The sequence below is a fragment of the Eretmochelys imbricata genome, chromosome 3 (genome assembly GCF_965152235.1).
Source record: "Eretmochelys imbricata isolate rEreImb1 chromosome 3, rEreImb1.hap1, whole genome shotgun sequence".
Taxonomy (NCBI): Eukaryota; Metazoa; Chordata; order Testudines; family Cheloniidae; genus Eretmochelys; species Eretmochelys imbricata.
Window position 1 is genome coordinate 76,127,536 of NC_135574.1, and position 15,690 is coordinate 76,143,225.

A 15,690-nucleotide genomic window follows, 5' to 3' on the forward strand; every position below is an offset into this window, starting at 1 on the left:
GGAGTTGTAAAGATATGGGAATTTCAAAAAGTGCCCATTTCCTTTTTTGGAAAATGTTTCTGTACTTTAATGACAGTGTATTCAAAATGCATCTACCCTGAAATGTATCTGTACTATAAAGTGTATCAAAATTGTGTAACTTTTCGGGGCCATCATAGCTGCAAAATGGTTTGGCCAAGAAACTCCAGATTTGTTTATGTTGTGGGCTTCGTTGAAGAGAGGAGCAATTTAGTGTTTTCTTGGGACCTTTTCTCCCAAGCACCATTTACTGGCATGCTGAGTGCAGACCACCATTGAATGTTTACCAGCATTCATACTCTCCTCTTTCAACAAACTACTGTAAAACAACCCAAGTTCATATATTTTAATATTACTAAGATATCACCCTCCACCTGTCCTTCAAAACACTCAAAATATACAGCACATGCTTCATTCTATTTTCTTCATATTTTCTTGTACTCTGTCAATGATAGTCTTTAGCTTTTTAACTCTTTGGGTCATGTTACCTGTCAGCTCTCTGTGTTCTTGGGGAACCAGAGCTCAGTACCCAGCCTGTCTGACACATGAAAGACCTCCCCCCACCCCGCCACAGCCTCTGCTTGAACCAAAGAGGGTCAGAAGAAAGATTTACAAAAAGCAATGAAAAGACACACCTAAACGCCTCTGGACAAAGGTGACAGGATTAAGGAAACTCCCTTCGTCTCATTTGCATCAAAGATGGGACAGGGAGGCATATCCATTAGCATACAGAAGGGAGAACAGAGATTCCAAGGCAAGAACGGCAAAGAACTCTGGGACCAGAAAAGCAGGGAAGCACTGCATGATGTGGAATCTCTGCTTCAGATGTTAATGAACCTACGCCTGCACACACCTAGCTCAGTAGTTATCAGACCAATTCTAATAACTATTTATTGCTATCCAAAATACTGAAGCTGCCTAATTGCATTGTGAGCTCCCTGGAAGGAACGCTGCCCATATCCAGGTATGATCAGTTCCTGTTAACTAGCCTGAACAAAACAACTTTGGTATACTCCCTTGAGCCATCAGTTTACCCATAAACAAATCTAGTGTTCCCCCTTGAACCATTGTTCTTTCTCTACAAAACCCATGCTCAAGTAAGTGCTCTGATGCCTGGATCTAAAATCTGCATCAGTTCCACTGGGACTTCATCTTCTCCTGATTGATTGTGCTGGGGGCTCTGCCTGTCTCCAGCACTCCGGACCCTCAGCTACCACCACCACCACCTCAGAACCCCGATCAATTCAAGCTTTATGGAGTGGTGAGAACCCAGCTCTCTCACTCTCTCTCTAGCAATACTCCTTGTACCTAAGCTAAAGATCCCTGCAGCGCCCAAAAATCCTGTGGGATTTGCTCATCAAGTGGGTTACGACCAGAACAATTGTAACGGGAAAGTGGGAATAGGGATGTGATGAACCTGGGGCATATGAGGGTGGCAGATTGAAAGTGTTGCTCGACCCAGCCTGCTCAGGCGTACTCTATTCCAGTGCAGTGCCCACGGCATATGAGGGTGACAGCTTGGAAGTGCTGTTTGACCCAGCCTGCTAAGTCCAGGACATATAAGGGGTCAGCTTGGGAGTGCTGATTAACCCGGTCCGCTCAGACGCGCTCTGTTAATGTGTGTGTGTGTGTGTGTTCATCTGATTCTGGGGCTGGAAGAAACCAGCCCTGGGGAACCTAGGCCCTGCAGGATAGCTCCATTGCAGGATAGCTCCATTGTTTACACATTTTACCTATTTCACAGTGTGATGTACATCTGTAGTGCTAGATAATGATATAATCATAATGAGTTTTGAAAGCGATTCCTGTGTATGAAAATGCATTATTTCTATACTTTTTACCAGTCATCTGTTTTTTTTTTTATAGCACACAAGCTGTATGCTAAATTTTTGGAAACATCTGCAGTATATTCTGAGATGGAGACCATCATTGCTCCAAAGACTGAATTAATGCAACAGTCTTTGATTTGTAAATGCCTATGAATCTATTACTTCTAAGGTGGCTTTAAATTAGAGAAGACAATAATGTGCAGGTGCATCTATAGTAAACTTACAGATCATTACTTTGTATTTTCTTTAACCAAGGCAACTATTGTTTGGAAGAAATGGATTCTTGAGGCCTTAGAGAGGAGCAATGCAAGTTTAGCAGCCTTTTTAGCTTATCAAAAACAAGGTTGAGAGATGACTTGATTACAGTGTATAAATACTTTCATGGTGATAAAATACTGGGTACTAAATCTAGTGGGGAAAAAAGCATAACTAGACCAATAGCTGGGAGGTGAAGCCAGACAAATATAAACTGGAAAAATGTTATTGAGGGTGATTCAGGATGGGAATAAACTCCCAAGGGACATGGTGGATTGTCCATCTTGTATGTTCTTCAGATCAAGACTGGATGCCTTTCTGGAAGATATGGATTAGCCAAATACAAGTTTCGGGGCTCAGTATGGGGCATCTAAGTGAAATTTAATAGCCTGTGATATACAGGAGGTCAGATTAGATGATCTAATGGTCCTTTCTGACTTTGAATTCTATGAATCTACGCTGCCCTTTCTCTACTATGTACTCTGTTTGAATAGAGAATGGAGTTTCATTTTAAAAGAGTGAAGGCAAAATAAAAAGGGGGGAAAAATGTATTTGCAAATTTGAGCACTCCCTGATACTGCTTTTAAAAAGCTTATATTTTCTTATGTTTTAGCATAAATGTGTTTTTTTTTTTCAATCCACGATGAAGAATTCTGAAGCAGTTCAAAGGTGAATGTCTGCTATCTAAACATTTTAATACAATTTTATTCATGGTGGGGAGGGGAAGAGGCTGATTTTCATTTTACACCATTTTGGCAGTGTAAAGGGGCTGTAAAGTGGAATAAATTATTTACATCTACTTTAATGTCTCTTTACCTGACCAGAGAGGCATAGGCAGCCTTAGGGCAAATGAGATTTCTGGTTGAGCAATGGACTGGGAGCAAGGAGACCGCGGTCTAATCTCAGTTCTGCTGAGTCTGTATGACCTTGGACACACCACCTCTCTGTGTTTCAAGTGCCCAACTTGTAAAATGGGACTAATATTTATCCACCTTTTGTATAGTACTTTGACATCTTTGTATGAAAAGTGCTACATAAGTGCAAAGTATATCAGTATTATCATCCCAATTTTGTAAACTCTAATTTAGAGATGCCACCAAAGTTCTGGGTGCTTATTAGACTGGAATTCAAATGCTAAAGCTTTTGAGATTGGCCCATCACTTTTCCATCTGAGCTACAGAAAAAGAGATCAGCCAAATTCATGATATCATAAGACCTGAAGTTGATTTACTGGACATTTAAACAGGCAAATCAGGTTCACAATTATTTAGATAGCGATACATTACTCAGACTGAGTAGTACCTTACACCAACAGTAATCTCATTGATTTCAATATGATTAATCCTAGGGCAATGAACTACTTGATGTGAATAAGGATATCACAATCTGGCCCTTAGATAATTTTTATTCCTTTAAATGTTTTATGATGGCTTTACTTTCTGGATCATTTAATTATTTGTTTGGGCATTTTCAGCAATTGAAATTTGACTGTAAAGGAAATACTCCTTCCCTGTGTGTCTAAATTCATTAAATTTTCTAGCTCTTATTCCTTGAACTCATCAATGCAGAACCCAAAGCTGACAAAATGAAATCTAGCATAAGGGAAATCACTAAATTGACTGACACAAGTATATCCTCATGTGGCTAGATTTGGCCCAGGAGATGCACCAGTAGTTCCCTTCCTTGGTGTGAATCAAACTTACCCCTGAAGAGCATGAGTTCAGGCTGGTGCAGGAAGGTGTAACTTATCCCTTCCTGTAGCAACAAAAATGAATCTGGCTTGAAATATTTCTTCACTTCCTTGGCTTTAACAGTTTTCCTTTCTGTGAATGCTGCTTTTCTCACTGATTTCAGTTTTGTCTGCCATTCACATTCAGTGTACACTGCTACAGAAGGAACCAGACTCCATCTAATCTAATTCTACTGTCAGTCAAGCTCCTGGGAAGAATGTGTTAGGATAGGCAAACTAAGTCTTCTCAGAACAGCCCTGATGTCCCATCCCAGGAGAAGAGGAATGCATGGCCCAGTACTAACATCTCTGGCTGAGCTCCACTTCAGAAGGATCAATGAAGATGTCATTCTCAAGAGTCTTCCTCCCTTTCACCAAAGCTTTTGTAGGAGAAAGCCCTCCTCAATTGTGGAAACCCTTGCCAACTTCAGCAAGGTGGCAAACCTCCAGTGCTGTGTTACCTTCAGTGTTATGGGGAACTTTCCCAAATGCCTACCAAAGAAAGCACAGCATGTTAGAGCAGCTGCATTCTCCTCCTGCAGCTAGCTGCAAACCTCTCTCCTCCATTTCCATTGAACATTCACACATGCGGACCCCAGACAGCTCTGAGTGTGTCAAGATAGGGGCAGGGCCAGCACCAGCGTTCCAAGCAGGCACTTGGGGCGGCAGTTAGCAAGGGCCGGCAGTTCCTCTGGCCGTGGTGGCAATTTGGTGGCAGCTTCTCCCCTTTGTTGGCTGCGGTGGCAAATCGATGGCAGCTTCTTCCTTTTGCCATCCATGGCGGCAGTTTTTTTTCACTGCTTGGGGAGGCAAAAATTGTAGAGCCGGCCCTGGGTAGGGGAGATATGCCTCATAGCTTACAGCCCCTTTGTCTTTTTTTCTCCATGTTTACTTCTGTCCTTGCCATTCTGTAGAGGGGAGTATCTGGCTTCCCCTATACTATAACACTTTAAATCCTAGATGTGTTTAATGATTAATATGTATTATACAATAGATAATTTTAAGATGCTGAACTTGCATTCTCTCAAACTGTGAACTAACTGAGTATAATGGAGAATTTAATCAGGAATACTGGTGTAGCAACAGGGGATGGAACACTTGATGGTTGCCTGTCCCACTCATTCCCTCTGAAACATCTGGCACTGGCCCCGATCGGAAGACAGGATACTGGGCTAGATGGACCTTTGGTCTGACCCAGTATGGCCATTCTTATGTTCTTACGTAGAGATTAGGGATCTGCCTCAGTGCTGGCCTTACCGTGTGGTGAACTGAGGCAACTGCCTCAGGTGCCAGACTGTGCCACATTGTGTGTCGGAGGGTGGGGCCACTAGGACCCAGAGGGTAGAAAATTGTCTGCTGCTGGTGCATATGTATTCTCACTAGATGCACACAGATGGTGGAGTGCCGTGCTAGAGGAAGGAGGGCACAAGAGACATAACAGGCAGGCAGGAGAAAAGGTGAGAGGGAATAACAGAAAACAGCAGGAGCTGCAGGGAGAGAGAGGAGGAGCCGCCGCCTCTTATGTACCTCTCTAGCACCCCCAGGAGTCTGGACTGATTAACACCAGCTTCTCAGGGAGCTTCCTGTTTCCTGCTGCTTCCCTGAACCCATTTGAGGAGAACAGGCAGTCAACTGAAATAGTAGGAGCCAGTTAGGCCTTTAAGATGCTATCTTCCCTCACTCAGGCCCTGCTACCAGTCTGCTTATTGGTCCCCTTGAATTGAGTGTTGAGAGCCACTATAGCTGGCACCATGGAACAGCAGCCATGAGTGAAAGAAGAAAACGCCCCTCTGGGGCAGCATTCAGAAAAAGAAAAAGAAAGCAAAGGAAGCTTTTCTATCTAAACAGGAAGGAGCTCTCCTGAAATACATAGACACAAATGTTCATGGTGAGCCTTCCGGCCTCAGTGAGGATGTGAGTGGTGAGGAGATGCCTGATCTTCCAGTTAGTAAGAGTGCAGGTGACCTGGCAGCTACTGCAGCATCCATATCTCCAGCTCAAATGGATGTAACCACGCACATTCCTGAAGAAAAGTGTAGATCAGAGAAGAGTGTGGTGGAGGCACAAGAAACAGCTGCTGCTGAGTTTAGTTCCTTAAGTCTAGATAATCCAGGACTGTGGAGCCACTTGAGCAGTAGCCTGAGGGACTTCCTTGTACTGCATGGGCCACAGCAAGTGAAAACTTCATGTTCCCCAAAGACAATGAAAATAGAAGAAGTTTCCATCCAACACATTACTGGTGTGAAATCCCCAATGGTGACAAAGTGGAGAGGCCATGGCTTATGTACTCCAACACTCAAATACTGCATACTGTTTTTGTTGCAAACTCTTCCAATCTAATGTTCCAGCCACATTGGGTTCTAGGGGAACCAGGGACTGGAAAAATCTGGCTAGAAATCTGGCATGCCATGGGAAGGCAACAATCTGGGACTTCCCCTCGTGGCGAACGGGGGAAGTTCCAGATGACTGGAAAAAGGCTAATGTAGTGCCAATCTTTAAAAAAGGGAAGGAGGAGGATCCTGGGAACTATAGGCCAGTCAGCCTCACCTCAGTCCCTGGAAAAATCATGGAGCAGGTCCTCAAGGAATCAATCCTGAAGCACTTACATGAGAGGAAAGTGATCAAGAACAGTCAGCATGGATTCACCAAGGGAAGGTCATGCCTGACTAATCTAATCGCCTTCTATGATGAGATTACTGGTTCTGTGGATGAAGGGAAAGCAGTGGATGTATTGTTTCTTGACTTTAGCAAAGCTTTTGACACGGTCTCCCACAGTATTCTTGTCAGCAAGTTAAAGAAGTACGGGCTGGATGAATGCACTATAAGGTGGGTAGAAAGTTGGCTAGATTGTCGGGCTCAATGGGTAGTGATCAATGGCTCCATGTCTAGTTGGCAGCCGGTGTCAAGTGGAGTGCCCCAGGGGTCGGTTCTGGGGCCGGTTTTGTTCAATATCTTCATAAATGATCTGGAGGATGGTGTGGATTGCTCTCTCAGCAAATTTGCGGATGATACTAAACTGGGAGGAGTGGTTGATACGCTGGAGGGCAGGGATAGGATACAGAGGGACCTAGACAAATTGGAGGATTGGGCCAAAAGAAATCTGATGAGGTTCAGTAAGGATAAGTGCAGGGTCCTGCACTTAGGACGGAAGAACCCAATGCACAGCTACAGACTAGGGACCGAATGGCTAGGCAGCAGTTCTGCGGAAAAAGACGTAGGGGTGACAGTGGACGAGAAGCTGGATATGAGTCAGCAGTGTGCCCTTGTTGCCAAGAAGGCCAATGGTATTTTGGGATGTATAAGTAGGAGCACAGCGAGCAGATCAAGGGACGTGATCGTTCCCCTCTATTGCTCATTGGTGAGGCCTCATCTGGAGTACTGTGTCCAGTTTTGGGCCCCACACTACAAGAAGGATGTGGATAAATTGGAGAGAGTCCAGCGAAGGGCAACAAAAATGATTAGGGGTCTGGAACACATGACTTATGAGGAGAAGCTGAGGGAACTGGGATTGTTTAGTCTGCAGAAGAGAAGAATGAGAGGGGATTTGATAGCTGCTTTCAACTAACTGAGAAGTGGTTCCAGAGAGGATGGTTCTAGACTATTCTCAGTGGTAGAAGAGGACAGAACAAGGAGTAATGGTCTCATGTTGCAGTGGGGGAGGTTTAGGTTGGATATTAGGAAAAACTTCTTCACTAGGAGGGTGGTGAAACACTGGAATGCATTACCTAGGGAGGTGGTAGAATCTCCTTCCTTAGAAGATTTTAAGGTCAGGCTTGACAAAGCCCTGGCTGGGATGATTTAATTGGGGATTGGTCCTGCTTTGAGCAAGGGGTTGGACTAGATGACCTCCTGAGGTCCCTTCCAACCCTTATATTCTATGATACTATGAAATCATCAGAGAGCATTCCATAGGTGGAAAGAGCTTGAGATGAGACTAAGGGTAAAGGCCACCATAGATGATCAGCATCAAGAGAAGATTGCATCAGAGTCTCTTTACTGGGAAAATGTTCTGAAAAGACTCATTGCCATTGTGAGAATGCTTGCTACCCAAAACCTAGCACTGCATGGCACTTCAGATCAGCTGTATGTGCCAAACAACGGAAACTTCCTTAAAATTGTGGAGCTGATGGCTGAGTTTGATGCTGTACTCCAGGAGCATCTAAGAAGAGTCACCACCCAAGAAATGTACACACACCACTACCTTGGAAAAAACATTCAAAATGAGATCATACAGTTACTGGCAACAAAAGTCAAACAGAAGATTGTGGCAGATCCGAAGTCAGCAAGATATTACTCTGTTGTTCTGGACTGCACACCTGACATCTGCCATACAGAACAAATGACTTTAATGGTGTGTCTTGTAACAACAACAACAGAACCTAGTGAAAATGTCCCTGCAATGGTGACTGTCAGAGAGCATTTTCTAGAATGTATGGACATTGATGATCCATACCAGGAGCTGGTATGACAAATGTGCTCCTTCAAAAGCTGGAAGATACGGGAATTGGGATAGCTGACATGAGAGGTCAGGGCTACGATAATGGTGCCAACATGAGAGGAAAGAACAGAGGAGTGCAGACATGGATCTGAGAGTTAAACCCTTGCTTTTTTTGTCCAGCAGTTCTCTTTCATTGAACTTGGTGGTCTGTGATGCAGCATCAGCTTCTAGTGAGGCTGCTGAATTTTTTTAATGTAATTCAGAGCACCTATGTATTTTTCTCTGCATCAACCCATTGAAGGCAAATTTTGAAGCAACATCTGGGAACATCCTCTCTGACCCTGAAACCACTGAGTGCCACACGACGGGAAAGTCTAGTGTAGGCGATAAAGCCTATTGAACACCAAATTGAGAAGATAGATGATGGCATCGTTACCATTATGGAGGATAATGCTATGATAGGAACTGTTTGTGGGAGAACAGTGGCAGAGGGAAATGGAATCACCAGAAACATACATAACTTCAAATTTCTGTGTGGCTTAGTGTTGTGGCATGACATACCGTTTGAAATAAATGTTGTAAGCAAGAGACTCCAAGGTGCTGACCTTGATATATCTGGAGCAATGGAACAACTGGACAAAGCAAAGTCATACCTACAGTCTTACCGGTTAGATGAGGGATTTCAAAATGTTCTGAAGAGTGCACAGAAGTTGGCAGAGGAACTTCACACTGAAGCTATTTTTCCCACCTATTCAAGAATACAAGAATCACTGAAGAAGAAGACATTTTGATTACGAGGCACGGGATAATCCCGGAAGAGACCCCAAACAACAATTCAAAGTTGAATTCTTTAACCAGGTGCTAGACTGTGCAATACAGTCAGCTGAAGAATGTTTCATGCAGCTCAAGGAACACAGCAGTATATTTGGGATGTTGTATGATATTCTAAAACTCCTCACTATACCTGAAGAAGACCTACACCAGTAATGCAGGGCTCTAGAGAGAGTGTTGACACATAATGATATGTGCAATATTGATGCAAATGATTTAGGTAATGAACTGAAAGCCCTTTCAAGATACATTTCAGCAGGATCAACTCCAAAGGCTGTTCTGGAATAATATCTGTGCACAGATAAGACGACCACCTTCTGTCCAAATGTTGCTCTGTGCATACTTCTAACACTTCCTGTAACAGTTGCCAGTGGAGAACGCAGCTTCTCCAAGCTGAAGTTAATAACACATCTACGCTCCACAATGACACAGGAGAGGCTGGTCGGTCTTGCAACCATCTCAATAGAGCAGAGCTGGCTCAGACTGTGGACCTTCAGCAGGTAGCAGTTCAACTCTCTGCAACCAAGAAGGCATGGAAAGCACCACTTTGATTATTCAAACAGCTAAAAATGCCAGTGTTTACTATGCAGACAAGAAAAGTTACATTTGTTGTTCAGGCATTTGAAAGTTTAGTGTTACTTAATTTTTGAACAAGGCATTTTAAGGTGTGTGTTCCCTTTTATTGGGCTAGGTAGCAGAGCAGTACCCTGAGAGGAGTAGAACAGGAAGAAGGCAGAATTGAGACCTTTCAAAGTTTTGGCCCAAGCGAGTCGGCTTGGGGGCATCTTTTGAGCTCCCTGCCTTAGGTGCCAAAATGTTGTGGGCTGGCCCTGATCTGCCTGAACAGGAATACTTGACCAATTTTTGTTCCACTGACTTTAGGTATGTTTGGATATGAATTTATATCACAAACTCAGCTTCATGGCTCAGGACTCTTTCTATAATGGGTCTTAACGGCAACACCAAACTTTAGGGAAGCTCATATTTAGATCTGAATCTAAAGTGTCTTATCCTGCTGCCCCCACTGAAATCAATAGGAGCTTTGCTGTTGACTTCTGCAAGACCACAGACACATAGGACTCAGCCACGGAGCCCAGATCTATCTCTAACAGTTTTATAACTGTTCCAGTCTCACACATTCCAGTGTAAATCAGGAATAAATCTTCTGAAGACAGTAGAGTGGAACCAGTGTAAACTGATGTAAGAGTGAGTCAGGCTCACAGTGATTGGTTTTGCTCACATCTTGACTAAGATATTTTAGTTTTATGGCCACATTTAATTTACTAAAATACATTTTTTGAATACTAATAACATAAAGCAAGGAGGCTTTTTTTCCCCATAGGGAGAGGCAGGTGTTAATTTTTGGATTATCTGCACATTTCTGTCTGGCAGATAGAAACAGAAAAAAAAAGAGTGATTATATGAGGTTTTCATATCTGAATTTAACCTCTGGGATTTATATTGTCTGTCATGCTCTGGTGTGTTAAAACATTTTCAAATCAGACTTTTTTTGCAAAAGAAAACATGTTAATGAAATGAATTTTATCTGAAAGGAAATCCATTGAGATAAGAATGTATTTGAAAGAACTCATTATGCCACTAATCCTTGGTTATCTGAAAGATAAAATTAACCAGGCATAACTGTGATTTGAAGTTTCAGGATACTTTTCTGTAAACATGACTCAAATGTCATTGAGTCTGCCATTCTAATTTAGTGTCCCAAATTCCTGATTTACTTCTTGATGGATTTAGATAACATGGGTTGGATCCTGCTCATATTTAAGTGAACTGGAGATCTGACCTTTCCTTCACTGGGAGCAGAGTAAGACTGTCTTCAATTAAACTGCTAGAGCAGCTGCTTCCATCGACATAGTGTTATCTACACTAGGGGTTGGGTCATCTTAACTGTGTCACTCAGGGGTGTGGATTGTTCACATCTTTCAGTGGTGCAACTGGGTCAACCTAACTTGTTAGCGTAGGCTTGGCCTGAGGCTCCATGGACAAATGTAAGTTTGACTTCTAAATTGATGTGAATTCAATTTACACGCCAAGAAGATAGAAGAATAGGATTTTAACAGGAAACACCAACAGAAGCTTTAATATATAATATAAACCAAGTCCATGTACTGTGATGAGTGGAAGTGGAGAAAGTAAGGTTGCAGAGGGACTTAATTTTGTGTGCACCAGGAGCTGAGGAATGCAAACCAAGGTTGCTGACACTCAAACAGCAGAGCCTCAGTGTATAATACTGGACTTTCAGTTCGTTTAATACAGTTCTTTTCCAACCACTCACCTGCAGTAACCCTTGTTGCTAAAGAAACAGCCCCCTGAAGAAAAAAAAACCACGCATCTCTACTTATCTTTGTCTTTCCATTATTGCACCTCCTGTTCCTGTCCAAGGTGCATGCCCTTCTTGAGGAGGTCTAACACCCAGGAGCAGATCCACAGGCCTGTCAAATCTGTCTCATGTGCTCCATTGATATAAAAAAATTCCCCTCGGTTTTGGGGGTCTGACTAAAGAAAATGGGTGACCAGAGTTCCCTCCCTCTCCAGCAAACTCCAGCTGCCAGGACAATTTAGAACAGTTTTGAGGCTGTTATAAACACTCCACAAGACTGGAGTAAGGTCTAATGTCCTGAGAAGCAGAAAGCCACACAGTGACCTCCTCCAACCCCTCAACTCCTGAAAGGTTCTGGCCCCCTCTATACTAGTGTACAGGTAATCTTTCCACTAAACGTCCTCGCCTAGAACATTCCCCAGAAGGACATAATAGTCCTTCTAGATCATGCTGGTAGAGGCTGGGATCGTTTGTTGATGGACTAAATAGTCATAGAAAGGAAGCTACTCAGTTGACTTAATAATGTTTGTATATGAACCTTTGCTTGCAGATTCATACAGCAGCACTTGTGAAGTGGATAAGTTAACTTGCCCTTTAGATGGAGCTGTAAAAGTGGTGGTCAAAGAAGGCGAGAGGAAGAGCTGAATTTGGTACAGTCACAAGCACTATTAATAATTCTTTGGGGAAAAAATCTGCTTCTCTGTAGATTGTTCTGGTGTCCCCTAAGCCAGTTTTACACTGATGTAACTCCACTGACTTCAGTGGATTTACTCTTGATTTAAAGGACATCAGAATAAGCTCTGATGTGTGTCTCCACCTCCACTAAAAGGACAGGAGCTGTGAGTTGTTCCTGAGGATGTGTCCCTTTAGCAACAGACTAAAGTTCTTCTGCCATGGCTTCAGCTTTGTGTTATGTACTTAATGTTTGCTGGTGACATTAACATTAATCTATATTAAGCAGTGCAAATGTCTCAGTGACACTGTGGGAAACCTTGTTGTAAATGACAATATGCATTAGCAACCCAAGTAGTTTTTACAGTTTTGCTTAAATGATTTATTAAATATTAAATCAAGCAAGCGAAAGGCAAACCCTGCTAGGCTGCCTGTACAATTTCCAACTAACATTGAGAGGCAGCTGTTTGTCACTTCTTGAAGCACTCATCTATAAAGTTGTTTTTTAGGGAGAAAAGGCTATGATATCAATATCACGACTGGATAGCTCTCTAATGTAGCTCATGAAGGACCACTTCTGGGGAAGTGTTTCTGGGAAAAATAATATTATCCAGCAAGGTGACAGACACTAATGAGGATCTGGTAGCCAACATGCTCAACCTATCTTTGTTTGGAAGTGGCCACACAGTTCTGAATTGATTCCACACTTCTTTGAAGACGTTTTTATTTTTGGAAATCTAAAAGAGAATATGAAACTACTAGAGTTATGTAAAACATTTGCCACGAAAGTTACAAAGAAAACATAGGTGGGGCTAGTAGGGGAAACAGTCATCTAAGTTCCTCTGATGTTTTAGTTCATTTCCTGGGTGGGTTATTTATCCCCACACCTGGAGCAGCTCCCTGCCTCCTCCTAAGGATCTGACCTTTAGATTTTTGCTTTTTATCAAGAATTTGGGATAATCAATTGTTAAAATGAGCTAAGTTCTTGAAAATATACCTATTTTTAAATTTTCACTTAATAAACATTTCTGGGTGGATTTGAAGCTGCTGGTCTTAACCTATCAAACCCTGAACAGTTTGGAAGCCAGTTACCTGAGGGACACTGTCTCCCAAACCATACTGCCATGACTGGGATTAGGGAGAGAAAATAAATGGGAGTTAGGCACTTTGAAAATCTTCCCTCAGATAACTACATTTGAACTAGCTAAACTTGGTTCAAAAGAACTTAGAAATGCAGGAATGGGGCTCCCACACCATAAATGCTACATTTAGAAACAAGTGAGGCTGTCTGGTTGAAGTGCTGGCTCTACAAGTCCTGCCTGGGAACTAGTTTAGTTGTACACCCTATTTTTATATTTTGGTTCATTTTCAAATGACTTGGCTTGTTTCTGCCATGTTCTTCTCTACTTCAGGTTTGTGCATGTCCCAGAACTTACCTTACCTCCCCTTTGCACCAAACAATAAGATGGTGAATAATGTTGTGCAGAAATCTTTGAGGAATAAAATTGAAGCACGGTTTTCCTCACAAACGATGAGCAAATTCATGAACAGAGCCTTAAAAATTGGATTTGAGTGACAATTATCATTTTCTCATTTTTTTATTCAATTTCTTGTCACTCAATTGTTATGTCTAATGTTACTACATTTATCTATCCCATAAAAACTGGCTGTAGTTACCTACTTTTAAAGCTGTTTCTAGATTTTATTTTTCTGTTTTATTCTCCATTGATATGCCTTCAAGTTTCTATCCTTTAGTCCTCTCTTTTTTTCTCCTCTGATGATATGATCCATGTCCGTGGTTTTAGTCAACACCTATCACAGCAACAGCTTGCAAATCAATCTTTCTACCCCTCACCTCTTAATCCTAACTCACATCTCTTTTACATTTCCTTAATGCTTTCCTTCTATTCCTGAATCATTGGGGTTTTTTTTGTTCACACTTTCCACTACACTTGTGAAAGCATCCTGGGTTCAACATATACTTACCCGTCCTGTCCATGGTCATATCTCTCTTTAAGATCACAACTACACAAAAACTGCATTTGGACCTTGTTGACATGATTAAAATTGAGATTCCTGTTGTACAGTCAATACTGTCACTGATTTCCAATAAGAAAAATAGTTTTCAGAATTAATGTAAACAGATATACTATTCTCACCTCTTTATTAAAAATCAAGGTTTCTGTAGTTCACCTTGAAGCCATTTTAATGATCATTAGACTATAATCCTTAAAATATATATAGTTTCTTTGGGAAATTGACTATTAATGTAATCTGCACCCGCAATGAAGCAACCTGCATAAGCATGTACTTAACTTTAAACCCAAGCTAGTTCCACTGAAGTCAATGGGATTGCTTCCATGCTTAAAGTTAGGCATGTGTTCAAGTACCGTCTTAACCCGGGGCCTAAAATAGCAAGAAAAGGGTATTCATATTGTTTGTAAACTAACACCTGCAGGAAAGAGAACATTTCTTATTCTTGAATTAATAAAGATGAATTTGTGGAAAGCACTTTTTAAATGTGAAATTAAAATAGTGTTGCATTTGTTATACAGAATTAGGATATATTCAGATTAAACCACGTACCTGTCCAAACTCATGACCGTCATAATAGCGCTGCATGCAAACTGGTTGCATGTGTCTAAGGATGTAATGATGGTACACAGAGGGCTGCCAAACACCCACTCTCCTCCACGGGCCCACTGATGAATGAGAAAGGGCATGCCAATGATATGAACCAAATCTGCTACAGCCAGATTGCAGATATAGATATCTGGAATGTTTTTTTTTCTAGACCTGAAATAAATGGGGAAAACAGATTACTTGACAAAGTCAATAGCAATGTTGCTGAGCTAATGTTGTTTAGTTTTTAATGCCAACCCAAACTTCTCTTTGAAAAACTGAATAAAAGTTTAAAAAGTCTCTGGGCCTGATTCTCCACTCTCAATACTTCCACTGTAGTTGATGGAGCTCCATGAGGTAAAGCTACTGTAAGAGACGAGACTCAGGCACTCTGACCTGGGTACTAGATTATGCAGTGAACTAAGGGCTAAATTTTTAAAGGGACAATTTCGAAAATCCCACTGGGCCCCTTTCAGCACCTTTATAAATCTGGCCCAAAAGCACTAATTGGCCACCTCCGATTGTCTGGATTCTAGTTGCAGTTTAGGTCACAAGTGAAAATGATTTTCAGTAGCTCCCACAAAACATTTTCCATGCAAGTCACCACACTTGAAGCAAGTAAGCAGACTTACAAATGCTGAACATATCTCCTCAGATGAAGAAAAGTGTATAATTATATATCTGGGAATGAGAGGAATCTCCTTTGCTAACAGGGCTGCAAGGGGATGCGAGACATGGCAAGATTTGTTTGTTTGCTTATGTAAAAGAGAGAATAGAAATAATAGTGAGGAGAAGAATGAGAGAGGACAGTGAATTTTGGTACTTTGAATTAAAACACTTCTATTGTTATTTTGGCCATATGCCATCATAATGCCTCAACTGGTCAGTTATCATAAATACATCCTTCCATGTCCCATTATATAAGAACATAAGAATGGCCATACTGTGTCAGATCACT

At 41.9% G+C, this 15,690-nt stretch overlaps 1 protein-coding gene across 1 annotated transcript in view; it reads right to left on the bottom strand.

Annotated features, from left to right (window-relative positions):
- Window positions 1–15,690, bottom strand: part of MCHR2 (melanin concentrating hormone receptor 2) — a 45,168-nt gene that overhangs the window by 15,030 nt on the left and 14,448 nt on the right. Inside the window, exon 2 of the mRNA XM_077811689.1 lies at window positions 14,697–14,906. Coding sequence (XP_077667815.1) covers window positions 14,697–14,906 — 210 coding nt within the window. The remainder of the gene's footprint in view (window positions 1–14,696; window positions 14,907–15,690) is intronic.